At 43.4% G+C, this 17,245-nt stretch overlaps 1 protein-coding gene across 29 annotated transcripts in view; it reads left to right on the plus strand.

Moving 5' to 3' along the window:
- The window catches only part of NEO1 (neogenin 1), a 279,790-nt gene that overhangs the window by 225,117 nt on the left and 37,428 nt on the right, over window positions 1-17,245 (plus strand). For 24 of the 29 annotated variants that reach the window (XM_040706582.2, XM_046898900.1, XM_046898908.1 and 21 more), the window contains 4 exons: window positions 6,171-6,390; window positions 11,815-11,969; window positions 12,287-12,435; window positions 13,457-13,595. In XM_040706582.2, coding sequence (XP_040562516.1) covers window positions 6,171-6,390; window positions 11,815-11,969; window positions 12,287-12,435; window positions 13,457-13,595 — 663 coding nt within the window. The remainder of the gene's footprint in view (window positions 1-6,170; window positions 6,391-11,814; window positions 11,970-12,286; window positions 12,436-13,456; window positions 13,596-17,245) is intronic. The other 5 variants (XM_040706589.2, XM_040706592.2, XM_040706593.2 and 2 more) reach the window with 1 other exon arrangement.

Below are 17,245 nucleotides of genomic sequence, written 5' to 3' on the forward strand. Positions count from 1 at the left end.
AATTAGTTTTTCCAAGGGAAGGAAGTGATTCAGTCATTGTAGACGATCCATTGAGACGAAGTACCAACTTCAACCATTTGTCCTGTGGGAACTTATTTGTGCCAGTTAATACATGTTTTCTTTGTTTATGGTAAGCAGGGGACCGTTAGGAGTAACGAGGTGATGTCCTTTCTGTCCTACGTGTGCAAGGAAACTGAATGGAGAGGGACAGCAGTTTGGTGCAGGTGAAAACCCAGGGATGGCAAAAGGCAAAGTTTTAAGGGACAGCAGCAGTCCTGGGGCTCTCTCGTTTTATTATTTCATACTTAATGCATTGCAGTGTGCTACTGTTGTATTTCTTGAGTACCATGAAGGAAAATGATTTAGAAATAGTAAAAAAGTCTGTGTTTTTTCAGTGTGACTTTTTGAAGTATCACAGCCTCTTAATCCCGATCAAAGGCAAATCCTTCTGCTGCCAGGCACTAGAAGTGATACCGTAGACTGAGCTCCAACCGAGGGAAACAGAGCACTACATTGAGCCAGTGCAAACCTGTGAAAGTGTGGATTGCCTTTCTGGAATCAGCTAAATAGCAATGTACAAAATATAGTTTACTGAGTAAACAGTTTAATTGGAGTACAGAAAATCAACGTTTGAACGTTGGTACTTCTGAGTACCTCCTCCTTGCAGTTAGACTTTCCAGGGCATTTAGAGATCTGAGTGTCTGAGGTCATGTTTTTCTTGCAGATTTTCTGGCAAAATAGTAATTTGCTATTTTTAGTTGCAGCATCAAGTCTCTGTTACTGAAGCCAAGGCCTTATTTACACTCAAAAGCTATAAAGCTACTCTGAAGTCCTTATAAAGAGGGCTTTCTTTCTTCTGCAGTGCTGTTACATTCACGGCTCTTCGGTGCCCTGAATTTGCTGCTGACCAGGGCTGTTGTGCTCTCCCCTTGCCTTGTTCTCTGTGTCCTCTGAGGGTGAGGCTACAGGAACGTTTCAGGAAGGCTTCCTTCTGCACTGGAAGGATGCTTAGGAAATTCCCAGCTGTCCTTGCTCCTCACCAGGAGGAAGATGCCTGCTGCTCTCGTTTGGCAGCCATGGAAGCTGTGGCTTTCTAAGCACTCCACTATGGCCAAGGATAGCCTAACTGTGGCCACACACCTGATCCTCAAGTGTTTGTGCACCTTGATTTCCTAAATACTTGTACAGTCTTCATATGTAGGTTGTAGGATTGCCATCTTGTTGTGTACAATGTAGCTGAGGATGGGGCCGTTCAGATGGCAGCAGCAAAGCTGAAGGCAGATACCATTGCTGGCTCTTTGTGTCGTGTGTCCGACGTTATAATTGGGATGTTATTGCCCAGAGCTGCAGGAAGCCACAAACGTGCCAATAATGTGCCACTGGGGGGAACAAGGAGGAAAAGGGAAATCTAAACCGGAGGGGCTGGACAACGTGGAAAATATTTCTGATCATTATCTAACAAATAAAGCATTTCAATTGCTGCCTTTCAGGTGTGGTATGTTTGACAGTTGTTTTTAAAAGATTGCATCAGTATCCTGAGCTGGGTATGACCGAACAGCACCGCAGGCACGTGCTGCAGCTCTTTGTTATCTCACTGCTGTGCTTTACACTGCACGAGGAAGAGCTGCTGCCACTGAGGTGCGTGGGACTGATGCACAAACGCACCAGGCTACCTGGTGGTGTCCCTTAGAGCCCAGGGTGCTGCAGGCAACAGAGGACCACAGCGGCCAGTTAGGAAAATCTACATTTCTCCTAATTAGAAAATCCAAAAAGTGCTCATTTCTCTGCTGCCTCTTCTCGTGTTTCAGTATTTGTTTGTACTGTATTTGTGTAGGAGTTTGGACATTGTTTTGTTGCCCAGGTTACTGCGTAAACCTTAGAAAATACATTACAAAGCAGAAAATTGACTGAAATATTTTGCTTTGACTTCTTTTTAGCTTTTAAATTCGTTAGATGCAGACAGATGAATCAACCAGCTCCCCTTATCTACTGATCCAGAATTGAAGTTGCATTGTGGCGCTGTCAGTGCCTCCTTGTAGCAACACGTAGTTCTTCAAGCTCAGCCCTCCGCTGCAGCCCAGCTGCTCTGCAGCCCGGGTTTAAGGACAGCACTTCATTTTGTGTCAGCTGTTTTGCTGAAGGATTTTGTTCAAATGCTGCTGAAGGCAATGTGCTGCTTCTCTGTGGGACGCTGCATCGAGCAAAGGTTTGGTCCTGAGCCCTTAGAGAAACACGAGCTCAGAAGAATTGAATTAGCAGCAGTGGTTGAAGAGATGAATCTGTTGTATATGTATGTCTGGCATGCAGCATTTTTCATTCGTTTTCTCTGTTTTTAGCGTGTCACTAGCTGAATATGCATCTTTTACATTTAAAAAAAGATTAATGTGTGACTGCCCTGGAAGGAGTCCTCTAGCGTGGGGCTGCTTTTTAAAATTGCTGAAATATTAGAAAGAAAAGACTTGTTTGCATGTGACTTGTTACACCGTGCTTAAAAGCTTGAAGTAATAAAGCTGCTCCCTTATTGGCATTAAAGCTAATTTCATTGTAATTACTCATTAACACAGCTCTGCACTGCTGAGCAGTCTGCTCACATGGCTGTGTACAAATCAGTTTGCAATGGCGCTCAGGGCACTGTGAGGAAGAATGGGGAGAGAAGGAAAGGAAGGAACCCATTCCTCTGAGTGCATCCCACGGCTGCCAGCAGTGCTGCACTGCTTCTGAGTGAGTTCATTGCGGCTTTCCGTGGGTGAACTGAATTCTCTCTTCACAGCTTACCTCGCTCATAGGATTTACACATCCTTTGTGCTTTCCTTTGGTTCACAGTTTGTTTTTCATATGCCACCGATCTTCTGTTGTGCGTGACCGATCTACCCGTAATGCTGTCAGGAGAAGTGTTCCTAGGCTTGAATCTTGCACGAGGAGAAAACCGAGGTTCTCTGAACCTGGAGAGGTGCTGGCAGCTCTGCCAGGCTCCTCAGTTTGATGCCTGCAGGGCCTCCGGGCATGCGGGTCCCTTATGGATCTTCTTCATTAGACTGGCCGGCCAATGTAGGAGTATGGGAGGTGTGTTTTAGAACTTAGATCACAGATCATAGAATGGCCTGGGTTGAAAAGGACCACAATGATCATCTAGTTTAACCCCCCCTGCTATGTGCAGGGTTGCCAACCACCAGACCAGGCTGCCCAGTGCCACATCCAGCCTGGCCTTGAATGCCTCCAGGGATGGGGCATCCATCTAACCAACTTCAGCCTTTTGTCTCAATGTAATTATTTTTAAAATATTTGTGTTATGTTTTAGCCAACTACAGTGATGGTAGAGACATCACCATTACCTACAGAGATAGGTGGGATGCATCCTTTTGGTCAGAAGTGTGTGATTTGACACAAATCAGCTGTTAGGATTAAGATATGTGGTGGACACCAAAATGCTAACATAAGGTAATGAAAGGTATGTGGTTTCACACATGCTGAGTGTGAAAAGGTATCCCAATTCTGCTCGCAGAGCTGCTGTTCCCAAGAATGGCCCATCTAATGCAGCTCTTTAGAGTTTCATATGGTCATACAGTAGAAATTAATTTCTGCCTAGAGTTAAAGCAGCAACTGAAATGATGGCTATAAAAACTTACTTTCTATAGCAAGTGCCTCTTGTGATGGGTATTTCTGAAATATCTTTATTTTCTGTATTTTAAAAGGGAGGCATTTCATATGCTAAATAGTTTTACAAAGTGTGGGAAGCGTAAATCAGAGTTCAGGGAATGGCTGAGCGGATGCTGCATTTGTCTGGTGCAGTTGTACAGCACTGATATGTATTTATAGCAGCTTCCTTCAAACTGTTTCATGGTTTTATATAATACTACCAATGCAAGTAGTTAATAAAGGTGCACTCCTGTAGGAAATCTTCTTATGGGGACAAAAAGTAGTTTAGATTTAGCAGTGAACATGAAGTAATGGTGTTTGCCATTGGTTGGAAGTAGGGCATTGGAGAATGGTAAGTTGTGATCTGTTGCTGTTCTGTATCAGAAATAGTGTGGTCAGCAGGAACAGAGAAGTAGTTGTCCCCCTATACTCAGCACTGGTGAGGCCGCACCTCGAGTACCATGTCCAGTTTTGAGCCCCTCACTGTAAGAAAGACATCGAGGCCCTGCAGCGTGTCCAGAGGAGGGCAACAAAGCTGGTGAGGGGTCTGGAGCACAGGTCTTATGAGGAGTGGCTGAAGGAGCTGGGGTTGTTCAGTTTGGAGAAGAGGAGGCTCAGGGGAGACCTTATTGCTCTCTATAACTACCTGAAGGGAGGTTGTGGTGAGCTGGGGGTCAGCCTCTTCTCTCGTGTGACAGTGATAGGACTAGAGGGAATGGCTTCAAGCTGCGCCAGGGAAGGTTCAGGCTGGACGTTAGGAAATACTGCTTCTCTGAAAGGGTGGTCAGGCACTGGAATGGGCTGCCCAGAGAGGTGGTGGAGTCACCGAGCCTGGTGGTGTTCAAAGAGCGTTTGGATGTTGTGTTGAGGGACATGGTTTAGCGAGAACCATTGGTGAAGGGCGAATGGTTGGACTGGATGATCCTGTGGATCTTTTCCAACCTTAGCGATTCTATGATTCTATGGTGTTGGAGGGTGCTTAACGAGATGTCCTTGTGCACTTACCTGTCTGTGAGGAGTATTTTCAATTCAAGACGTATATTGCTGGCTCTGGGAGCCTTGCAGAGTCCTTGAAAGTGAAGGTACTGAAGTGAAAAGTTCAGAGTTCGGTATCAAAGCAAGAAGAAAGGCATAACATTGTGCTCATCTGGTAAAAGCAACTGTTTTATTCTTCTACCGTTTTCAGTGGTGGCTGACAACAGAAATGCAAAAATGAGCTCTGTGAATTCAAGAACTCATTTAGCGTGCTTCCTATAGTTCATTTCTGTGTCTCCTTGATGCTTGTGACATGCATGGCATTGCGGTGGCTCTTCAGATGGAGGTGCTGCAGCTCTCTCCGAGAGCCGTGCTCATTCTGAACTCCTTTCTTGGGAAGACTGGAGCCATTTTAGTTAGTTTCCATCATTAGCAAGTGAATAAATGTATTTGGCAGTGGGGACTGTGGTGTGGAAAATGTCAGTGAGTGGCTTAAGCTTGGTAAATAATTAAGAATCCAGGAAAATTCAAGGTATCGTGAACTTTGGGTTTCTGTTACCGTTTGTGTTTCCTGTAATACCCTGTGGTAATTGGGGTCCAGCTGCTCAGAATATTACTGTTAGATTTACCGGATGGATTGCTTTAATAGGATTTGGAGAACAGCTATTTGTACGTTACAACTTTTGCTCTTAACTTGTCAACCTTTTAATGCAATAATCCTGGAGATTTAGGCTAGCTTTAAAGCAGTAACGTAGGAAAACGTGCATGACTTAGCACAGAAAAGTTCATAAAGCCTCCACGTAATGTGAACCGAGTTGTTTGTGCCTGTTAGCATCTTCCTAAAAGGCCGTGTCAAATCTGAGAGCCGTGATGGAAAGACAGCCATGATCCTGGGGGAGGTTGGGAACACGGCTCTGTGTCCACTGCTGTGCCAGGGCTGTCACCACGTCCTGTGCAGAGGTGGGACCCAAGCAGTCAGAAGCAGCTATGTGAGCTGACTCCAGCCCTTAATTGCACAGCCTGGAGTACATCCCCCTCCAAGGGGTTTGGTGTGTTCCATCTGCCTTTTTTGGTGCTAATGATTGAGAATCGTACAAATGAATTCTGCATGTTAATGAAAAAAAGTAGAAAATGGGGTCTGGATGTGTTCTTGAATAGATTACACTGGTTGGTTTTTTATTTGAAAATGCTTGGTATTACACCTGGTTTACAAAGGCATGGAAATACTGTGTGCTGCTGGTATGTCCTCTTATGAGGCCATATTTTATCCTCAGCCTTCAGCCTTCACCCTTCCCTCTCCCTTGCCACTTCCATTACAATGGAGATTTGGTCTGCCTGCTCGACAGTGACATGTCCTTTAATACTTCCCATTAGTTTCCAGTAGTTACCTTTGCCTGCATGTCAGCCTTCAGTTTAATGGCCTTTTTTGTGTGTGTTCATTTTGTTTTGTTTCCCATCGTGGTTTTGTTTATTTCTTTTGTTTTTTTTTTCCCTGTTTTCTTTTTTTAAACCGTGGTGATGTTTGCCCTTCATATTCCCCAATGTTTGCACATGACAAGATGTTGCCATCCCAACATTACCTCCCACTTCACTGACCAGTGCCACTAATGACCATCTAGCACCAGCTACAACGGGACCACTGCCTACAGCCCCTCGGGACGTCGTGGCCACCCTCGTCTCCACTCGCTTCATCAGGCTGACGTGGCGGACACCGGTGTCAGACCCGCAGGGAGACAACCTCACCTATTCAATCTTCTACACTAAGGAAGGTATCAACAGGTAAAGACATGCTCTTACAAGTCACGTATGTGCCTATTTTCAATCGACTGCCAGCAGTTGCTACCTGCTTTCAGCAGACCGTTAAGCCAAGAGCAAGTGTAGACTGTAGCGCCTCTTTAGCATCACTGACACTGCCAACTTCTGCTTTAAAACCTTCAAATATAGTCTGATTGTGGAGTCAAGTGGCTGTCAGTTAGATGATTCCCGTCTAGGAATCCGTGTAAAAGGTTTAGGCCAGTCTACCCTTTCTCTTACTGATGGGATCAGATCTTGATGGGCTCAGAATAGCTTCAAATTGTGATAAGACTGAAGAAGTTGGAGCTAACAATCATTTTAAGTGGTGCTTAATTAATTACAAATTAGCTTGATTATCAGATCTATTAGTCAAAAGAAAATTATCTGCTTACTGACTACAGGATGAGGCTCAAAGACAGCAAAGTCATGTGGAAAGAATACAAAATGCCCCACCATTTGGAGAATTACTTTTCTCAAACTTTCTAATTCTGTGGATAGCCCTCTTGTCGAGGCTCAGGAATGAGGCATTCAGTAACATTTTCAGTGCCTCACAAATGTTGGTTTTCTGCTACTTCCTGATATTGGTAATATTCATTCTTATGGGAGACAGGAAGAGTGGCAGTGGCCGACCTGCCTGCCTTTCCTCCTTCACATTTCTGGTTTTGACTGCTCTCTCCATTGGGCTGTTAAGAAAGTAATTTGCTGGAATTGGCTTCCTGCCTCCCCCTGCACCGGGTCTTGTTTTTGGAGAAGACAAAGTGCATCACTTACTGCTACATGCAAGACACAGAAATCTAGAAACTATCCCAGTTGGGTCAGAAGCAGTGTGCAGAACAAAGGCTTTCCATTGTTTGTGGTGAGTAAACCAGGAAATTACAGGACAGGCTGCAGGAACTGCCGCTGCCAGCACTAGCAAAACAGCCCTCTGGGGTTCAGGTAATGTACCCCACAGAAAGTTTGCACAGCAAAGTGCTTAAGCTGGTGCTTATATGTAAGCAGGTGGTTCGCTGACTGCAGTGAAAGCTTTGTTTGCTCAAGTGCCCTTCTGGGTCAGGTTTCAAAGCAGGCTCAGGAAGCCATTCATTGGCACATATTCATTATTTTCTAGCTGCTTAGTGTAAGTTTTGTGCTGTGCTAATATCACACATTTCACGTATTAGCACTAAAGTGCTGTGAAATTATGACATGAAACTTGTGTTCAGACAATGAGAATGATAAAATTAAAAGTAGTAATGCTTGAGAATGAGAAACTTGTATACTACTTGGCCTCCTGCGCTACACCTGGCATGGTGTAGCTTCATGTTTGCTTCATCTCCATCAGATTAGATGTGACCTGACGGTGCTGACAGCTTGCCGGTGTCAGTTCATTAGGGCATGAATTTGGGAGCTATTAAGCTGAATTAAACAAATAATTGACCGTGATACATTGCGTATGAGAAGAGCTCAGCTAAACTTGAGCTGAGTTCTTCCTCTTTTCTGGGAGGTTAGAATTAACTCTGCATTGAATCTTAGGGCATGATTAAAGTTATGGCTGAGAGTAATTCAAATGTTAAATGTATCTGAAGTGGTATTAACCCCTCTTGAAGTGCAGAGAATGGACCGCTGAGGTTTTTGGCTTGCTGTCAGCTTCTGTACCTCGGCACCCGGGATAGAAGAGTGAGGAAAATCCTCCGTAGCTGGGATGGTTATATCTACTCCCAGCTCTGAAGTGTGCTCTGTGCACTCATTAAATCACCTGTATTTTGCAGTCAGCATTCTAAAAATCCCCATTTTTACCTATTTTCCAATATTAGCTTCTTAGCAATTTTCAGTGTGCGCATGTGTGGGGGCGGTGCTGTTTGATGTACAGCTAGGTTTACATTTTTATATATTGCTTTAGGGATAGGCACAAAACCAACAGAAACCAACTGCGTAGAGATTATACATTTAAAAGCGTGTGGAATTTCTAGTTTGAATTTAAAGGCAGAGGTAAGTATTGTAACAGTTGAAAAATGCAAACACGTGATTTAATCTTTCACAAATGCTCTGTTTTCTTCTTACCTGGTAAGTTTTGCCGAGCTGTTTGGGCCCTGTGTAAGTATCACTTTGTTACTGACTCAAAAAATAGGTGAGAATGTCCCACATAAGTAGGCACTGCAAAACCAGGAAGTTTTCACGTCAAATCTGGATGTACGGCCTTCTGTTCTTTCTCAGCATCATAAAATACTGCTTAAATGATTGCTAGGTGGTCCTTGAGTTGTACATAATCATACATCTCTGCTGTAGTTGTAAGTGCATACATCCTGTTTCCTAAAAGTCATGCATTTGTGCCTACCTGTACCATTTTCATTACCAGATCCCTTTAGTAACCTAAGCGTAAGCTCTTCCTCACTTGAGTTGAAGCAGTGATCAAACTCTGGGTCATTGGACTGATTTCCCTTTTACACTGGGCTTTTAAAACATTTAAGAAGCACACAGGATGTGGAACAGCTTAGTTAGATATTCTGACATCTCCAATTCATCTCTGAGGGGCTGTAGATTCAGCTTAGCACAGTGAGGCACTGCAGCCCCGGGTACCTGTTGGCTCCGGGAGAGACCAGGCCTTGGCCTCTGCTGAGTTACATCCCTCTTGGTTTTTGCCCACTCAGTGAAATGAGAGATGCACGACAGCTTAAGAAGGTGTTCCCTAACTTTGCATTTTGGACTTCCTTGGAGGGCAGCAGAATATTCCCACACAGAATGTGGGTTTTCCCACATAATCCTTAGGGTCCTCCTGTGCCACATGTCAGCTTTCCTCCACCAGTGCCTTCAGGAGCCATCCTGCCGTCAGCTCACAGCACTGAGATATTTCCCATTTTCAACTCAGCATCTGCTCACAGAGCAAATTTGGTCTTCAAGTTATAGAAGTATTAGCACTAGAAAAGGAGGAACTGCAGCAGAAATGCCAGTTCTTCTAAGATTGTGGTGGTTGCTTTTATTGCTTTTGAAGTGATTCAAGCTGGTCTGGGCAGTTTTTGATGTCTCTTGAGGAGGAGTGCGAACACACAAGATGGTAACTCTGGTTTGGCTTAGCGGGCTACAGATAGCAGAGCTTGCTTGTGTGCAGTCACACTGCTCACCTCTGTCGTTCCCCAAAGGTTTTAGTTCTGTAAGCCCAACTTCAGGCTTTGCATTTCCAGATGAACCCTTGTTTCTGGATGTGAGCTGTAGCTTTTTTCCCCTAAGTGCGTGACAGCCACTGTAAACCTTAATTCTAGTTTACAAAGCTCTTTAATTGAGGATTAAACTGGCATGAGTTAGAACAGTCATAAGGCTCTGTCTGGTAATATAGATATTCCTATAGACCATCTGTTTTGTTACCTGTTCTGCCAACCAAAATGCATCAGAGCTCATAAAAGGTGCTCAAGGCTTCCTAGGAAAGGGCATAAAGGAGAGATTCATGAAGCACTTAATTAGATTAATCTCAGCGTATTTTTAACTGTTGTGAGGGAAGGCACGGTCCCTACTTATTACTGAAAATTGCAATACTTTCACATGTCTATTTATTTTTTGATAAATGTTGTGTTTCCATTAAAAATAATTTGGGTGTTGTTTTTTTTTTTTTGTAATTTTAAATAATAACCTTGGATTGCTGACATTTTTCTGATAAAATCAGTGAGTGCATTTACACTGGAGGCAGAAAATGCAATGTATTTTGCATGTCAATGGGAGATGAATGCTGTTCCACAGCTGTGAATCAGTTAGCACTTATTCTGGGTTTTCAAATACCTTCATTATATCTAAGGCACGTCTTAAAGGAAACTATCCATTTGGAAACACATTTTTAAGCAAACATTTTGCTCCAGCTATAACTGGAAAAGTTAGCGAGGGAAAATATTTATCTTCTTCCCTGCCCCCCTTTCATTTTGTAGTGGGAATTATATTCCTTTAGTGTGTCTTTGGCTTCTCTGCCAGCTTCTTTCTTGCAAAAATACCCTGTAATGTTAAAAGAAATCTTCTGCAGACTGTTCTAATTCTAATGGAGTGATGCTGCCCATTCAAAGATGACAATTAAAGAAATCTGAAATAAATTAAGCTGTTTATGCAATGCCATTTTAGCTCAACTTTCATGAAGGAGAATATTCTAGAAAATGTGTTTGAGCAGCTTTTTAGTTACGGTTAGAATATTGTTTCCTTCTGTATAGATGCAGAATAATAGTGGAGAAATGAGCAGTGTTTTCCAAGTGTTTTAAACCCAGTTGTGTTAAATCAACCTTAGTATTTGATTTAAAAAGAAATAAATTAAAAATGGGGAATTGGGCATTGTATTTCTGTGCTGTAATCTAAACCATAATGGCTGGAAGGTAGGAAAGGGGAGACTGTGGAATAATTTTGCCCAGACTTCTGCATTAAAAATGATTTAATAGCAGTTAATCGTTGGGACGAGAATCGTTTGCCCTCTGCTGTAGAGCTAACCAAAGTCTGTCAGACAAAAGGGGAGTGTTTGTATTCAAACCATTCACGTTTTCCTTTTATTTCCCCGTGGTGAAGTTCTTCGTTTCTTTTTTTTTTTTTTTCCCCCAATACTGCTGTTATTTCCATTTTGCAGGAGTAGATAGCTTTGTTCCAAGCCAGAGCAATCCACAGACGGCCCTACCCAGCAGTAGCTGTGGGGAGGTTCACATGACAGCAGCAAGGTGGTGGAAATAAAGGTTGCAGTTGGTCGATAATTAATCTTTTAGTCTTCACCTCAGGCCTGGGCTTGGTGCAGAGCGATGGGGTTTCCTGAAGTCGCTCCCAGGGATCCCCACTCGTGCCGGGGCCGTGGGCAGGTGTCACCTTGTGTTGACTCCACGACTTGGGTGGTAATAGCAGCAGTGCCCCAGCTGTGTGTGGGGCTGGATGCGAGTCGGGGCCTCGGGATGTTTTTAAAGAATCTAAATATTAGGAAGGAACTAAGTAAAGTTTGGAGGGAAAAGAAAATCGTAAAACAGCCTCTTGAGAAAATACACAAAAAGCAACCCCACAATGTTAACAGAAATGCCTTAAATCTCGCCAGAGTCTGTGTACGATTCTTAAATATTTTTTCTTGTGGCTTCAGAACAGTAGGATAGACTGTCACGATGAGTAATGGCACGCTGCTAGGAGAATAACAATGAAACTGCTTCGAGTTCGGTGATGCTGAGCATAAATTATTCTTTTACTTCAGTGAGTATTTTCTCTAAAGACAAGTTACAAAACTGGAAGCTGTTTGTCACCAGCAATTTTGGCATGTTACCGGTTTTGTGTAGTCAATGTGGTGTAAATAACGTCATTAATGCATCAGATGCATTCAGGCAGGATACGTGTCAGCTTTGTTCCCAGTAGCACCCAATTCCTTTATATATCTGCTCAAAAACCCTCTCAGTAACCAACGGCCGCTTCCGTGCCCCATCTTTTTGTTTCCCAAAGGGAACGTGTTGAAAACACCAGTCGTCCTGGAGAGACACAAGTGATGATCCAAAACCTGATGCCAGAAACAGTTTATGTCTTCAGAGTTGTGGCTCAGAACAAGCACGGCCATGGAGAGAGCTCAGCACCACTGAAGGTGGCCACGCAGCCTGAGGGTAAGCTGCAAATATTCCAAGCCCTCTCCGCTTTGGGATCCGACTTCTTTCCATTCACAGCCTTTCCCAGAATAGCGTGATACTCCTAAAAGTTGCACTTGCAGACCTGATCTTAAAAATAATGTTCTGGGCTGCCTTGTTGGTATGCTTTATGCTCACTCTTAACTCGTAAGTCATGCCTTGTTAACTTCGCTAAATTTTGTTATAGAAGAACGCTTTCAGTTGTCATTACTTGTAAAGTTGATGCTGAAATATTTAGCTGCTGAAATGCAACGGCTGGGCTTGGTGATGAGCAGAGTTTCCTGCTTCCATTGCAGTTCAGCTGCCTGGTCCAGCACCCAATATCCGAGCGTACGCCGGCTCCCCCACCTCTGTCACCGTCACGTGGGAAACACCACTGTCTGGCAATGGGGAAATCCAGAACTACAAGCTCTACTACATGGAGAAGGGGCAGGACAGTGAGCAGGTATGGAGTGGGGCTCTTCTGTGTGTTATACAGTGCCAGCATTCTTTCCTTTAATGTGCTTTTACCTTATGTTTCTGCAAACACCTTGCCAAGAGTTTATTTTTCTGACAAGCTGAAGCCTTTAGCCCCGAATGCAGAAACATTAAAAATTAAACATCCAGTCTGTTAAAAAACTGCTTTGTCATTCAGCATGAATGTTTTTGCAGTATTTGCATAAGAATTGAAGCAGTTTTTAGGTGCTGGCTTACTTACGTATTCAGCATCAAATGGCATTTGGGGATGTCCAGCATATCGCAAGGAATAAACTGAAGAACCAAATAATACCTGCAGCATCATTTTTATAGGCTGGCCGCTTTTATTTCAGTAAAGTAGGATAGCTGCTGATTTTAGTCTGTTCCTGAATCTAAATTATTCTCACTTCTTGAGTTCATTGATCCAGTGATTGGTATTTTGATACCGGTGAGTGTCTAATTAATTACACTTTCTTAGGATTCTGCTGGGAGAATCCAGCACGCTCGGTTCGAGTGCAAGGTGCTACCTAAGAAATAATCACAGCTTTGGGAGAACTAAACCCAGTCATTTAATTTCCCACATGATAGCTTGTAAATGTGTTTCCAGCTTCAAATAAAACCCCTCTTAGTTTGTTAGCATTAAAACTTTTGATGTAAGATTTTAAGTAAAAATGTGTATCCTTCAGATAAAACTCTCTCCTTTTGCTTCCCACTGTTAAAAATACAGCAGTCATTTCTAGTAGTAGGCAAGTCTGCCACATCCCTTGTCATCTGCAGAACCTGTGCCCGTGTTGTGATTTAAATCAAATATGTGGAACTTCCTCTCGCAAGCACCCTGCTGCCATCTGTGCAAGCCCTGGCTGCGCATGGCTGTCTTGTTCTGCTTGTTCTGCACAGCGCTGTCCTCCCTGCTTCTGACTTTGAGTATTACTGTTCTGAGCCTGAGACATTTATGACAATTGCAGACCTGATTCTGACCTTGACTCATGTGCATGTTTGCTTACGGACAGGATGTTGATGTAGCAGGACTCTCCTACACCATTACTGGATTAAAGAAGTACACTGAGTATAGTTTCCGAGTGGTGGCTTACAATAAACACGGCCCTGGCGTCTCTACCCAAGATGTTGTTGTGCGGACGCTGTCAGATGGTAAGCTGCTTTATTCCAAGCCTTTTTGCAGGAATTACGTGGTAATTTCATTTAAGCGGATTTTTAACCAGAAAAACTTCTTAGGTTTTTGTTCAGAGCTGCCCTGTTTTCTTAATAATGTGATTGCTGCATATGGCCACGCATGCTAAAAGCTCCCCCTGAGGCTGTCCAAATGGGGCGAAGGAAAATTAATATACCTGCAAATGCATCTGGTGCTCTTATTGCAAAACAATGCTGTCCTTAATTTTAACATCAGAAGTTTATTTCATGGGTTATTGGGCCTACAAAGTCTTAAGAGTGGGCAGAAACACAATTATTTTGAACCCTACAACTCCAAATTGTCTTTTAGCTTCTATAATATTTGTTACATATGAGCAGATATGTGCCTTTGGAGTGTTTTTATTTTAATTGTGGTCATCTGGAAAAACGTTGCACGTCTTTGTTTGGACTCCAGCATAGATATTATTAAGTCAATTGTATATAGTCCTGAAAGCAGGAAGTGGTAACAGCATTTTCTGTAAGCCAAATAAGGAGGCAGTGTGAGCAAATGCAGATATGTGAACAATTGTAGAACAATCAGACGTAGTTAGCTTTTATTGTTTTTTTAGACAGAAGTTTAATTATTCATAAGAACGATCAGACCAGAACCAAGCCTAGCCTGGAATCCTCTCTCCAGAACTGATCAAGAGCAGAATAGGGTATTAGTGTCCCAAATTGTGAGTGCAGTTTGTTTCTATGGGACTCCTTGGCTCTGCACTGGTTTCTGTGTAGTTACTCAGTGTAGAATCATAGAATCCTCAAGTTGGAAACAGCCACTAAGATCATCTAGTTGAGCTGTCAGCCCATCTCCACCGTGCCCACTGAACCATGTCCCTCAGTGCCACATCTCCACGGTCCTTGGAAGTGTTCAGGGACAGTGACTCCAGCACTTCCCTGGCAGCCTGTGCCTATGCCTTACCACTGTTTTGAAGAAGAAATTTGTCTTCTCTCCCATGAAGCCTCTCAGCATCCTTGTTAATCCAGTGTCAGCTATTATCATCCACAGCATCAAGTGGAGGGTGCTACAACTCAACTTTCTGTGGAAGATCCCTCCCTTTCAGCCTGTTTTGGACCTGCTCTGTTAGCATTACTCATTGCCTAGGGCTGTGTGAAGTAATAATCGGTCTCCATCAGCCTTCTCTGTCCTACTCTTCATTTCATACACCTTTGCTGCATTCTTCCTCATTGATTTCTTCTCCACATTTAAGTCCTAGAAATGGTCAACAATGGAAGCCATTGCACACTTCAGTGCTCTCTTCTGAACTTCTTTCTGAACTTTCTTTTCTCCTGTGTGCTTCTGCAAATGGAGGTGGAGGTAGCAGAACTGTATTGAAGATGCAAGCGTGTAATTACTAGCATTTGAGCGCTATTCTTGACCCTTTCTGAGCACTGAGGTGATGTTTTTGGGGTAGGGATCTTGCTCCTGCTCCTTAGTGGAACTGATACGCTTAGAGCCATCACATTGTGGAGTTAGGATCATTTTTCCCACGTGTGTATCTGTGAGTTTCATGTCGCTTCGATATCCAGGAACAAACCTGAGGTCTTTCTGCAGCTCCTTACCAGCAGATCTTGTCTGCACTAATACTTCTCATGTCGCTGCTCATCCCACTTTCATCGCTCACAGATGGGTTTAGTGATGTGGTGTTGGCATGTACCATTGTGGAGCTCTGCTGGCTGTCTCCCACCGTGCCCATTCCTACCTTCTCTTTCCTTCCTTTCAGCCGCTTCAGACAAGGGCTTCCCTCCTATCCCACTGTCACCTTATTGAAGAGCTCTCTACCAGATTTGCAGTGCAGGACTCCCCTTAAAAAAGTGACAGATGCCATATTTGTCCCCGCATTTTTGAATTGCACACTTTATTATAGCTTGAGTTGATTTAACTCACACAGATTTCTGGCTTATTACCTGAAGTCTTCAGCATTCTCTGCAGCAGAACCTCCTTTACACGCTGGCATCATGATTGCAATCTCCCAGCATCCAGGTTACAGCCTGTTGTAACTTATGTGATCATTTCATTCTTATGCTTCCATGCTGAACCTGTTGAAATGTAGTTTCTGCAGCTTCCTAAAGGATGTCATCTTGCTTCTAGCAGCTGCATAGCCCTGCTGCTTATCCACGCTGTTCTCTCCTTTCACTCTCTCAAATCTTTCTAGATGAACAGTGTACATTCTCGTCTTTTCTTACCATGCTCTCTGTATGCATCTCCTGTAAATGTTCCATTCTTAGCAACCTTTAGCTTCTTTATTAGCAACCTTCCTCATTTTTGTGTAGGTTCTTGCTCCTAACCTAAGTGTGTTATGATGGTTTGTTGCAGAATGACCAGCTCTTTGGGTACAACAATTGAACTGGGGTTTATGTGCTGCTCCTAAGACGTGCTTCTCTTCTCATAGTGTTCCTGGTCCGTAGGAAACAGCCTTGTATCACAACTAGAAATACCACCTCTGCATCACAAACTAATAGAGTTTAGGCTTACTTTGACAGAAGATGAACTGTGCACCTGTGAGATGCATGTATTTGTGTGTATTTACATCATGTGGCCTTTCCAGTGTCCTACTAATTGACTTTCTCCTGCCAAGTGTGCAGTACATGCAGCAATCACACTTTGTGAAACCCAGGACTTTTTATTGCCTTGAAAGCAGGCAAAAGCTGAATAAAACAACAACAGTAAAAACTGGCTTGGCTTTATTTCATTTCCTCCTCTTAGCCTGGTGTTTGTGCTTTTTAAAGGTGTAGCACCTCCTCCCTAGGTCTGGTGTTCTCAGGAAAAATGAACCCTTCTTGTCTGCATTTCTGTAGTGGGAAGGGGGTATTAAACCACTCCCTGGTGTTCACCTCCCTTAACACTTATCCTTTATGCACTCAGGTTTGTTTTCTCTTCTACTGTTCAGATTTTCATGGGTTATCTGGAAATTGCATTGTTGTGGCTGGAACAGCCTGAGGCCCTGTTGTACTACTTCCCTGTCCTTGTGCTTTGCTGGAGTCTTGGCTTCCTGTTAGGGAACGCTTATCTATGTCTTTGAGATAACTTTAGTGAGTCTTTCACCTCTGCAGAGCTGCAGTAAGGATCTCCTTGGTCTCTGTTTCTCTCTTACGTAGCCTTTTTGCATAGTGTACTTGAACTGTGCTGACCAGCAAGCTGCTGCTACAGCCAGGAGAGAGCTAGCAAAGAATGGAGATGGAGAAGCAAAACTGTCTTTGTGCTGCACTTCACCTCCATGCTTCTCAGCAGCACAGGCACTTCTTGGCTCTGAGGTGTTGCTCTTACAGAAAGTCACGAGGCAAAAAGCATGGCTAGAATTTTAAATGTGGATGCCCAGAATCAAGTATCCAAATGAAGGCCTTGGTTTGGAAAAGTGCTGAACGTGATCTCTCTTGTTAGAGTTGGTGGGAAGTACCTTTACCTATAAAGCTTTTTAATTTGGGTTCCTATGATAAGTAAAGACCTGAATAAAGAGTGTGTTTGCTCTCTGCAATGAAAATAAGTCACCCTCCCAAGCCAAACAGTCACTGCATGTCCAAAAGTACTCCTGGTACTAATTCTAAATTATTTTATACAGAGTCTTAAACCAGAATGCATTGTAATTTTGTAATGAATGACAGCAGACAGCAGT

The sequence above is a fragment of the Gallus gallus genome, chromosome 10 (assembly GCF_016699485.2).
Source record: "Gallus gallus isolate bGalGal1 chromosome 10, bGalGal1.mat.broiler.GRCg7b, whole genome shotgun sequence".
NCBI lineage: Eukaryota > Metazoa > Chordata > Aves > Galliformes > Phasianidae > Gallus > Gallus gallus.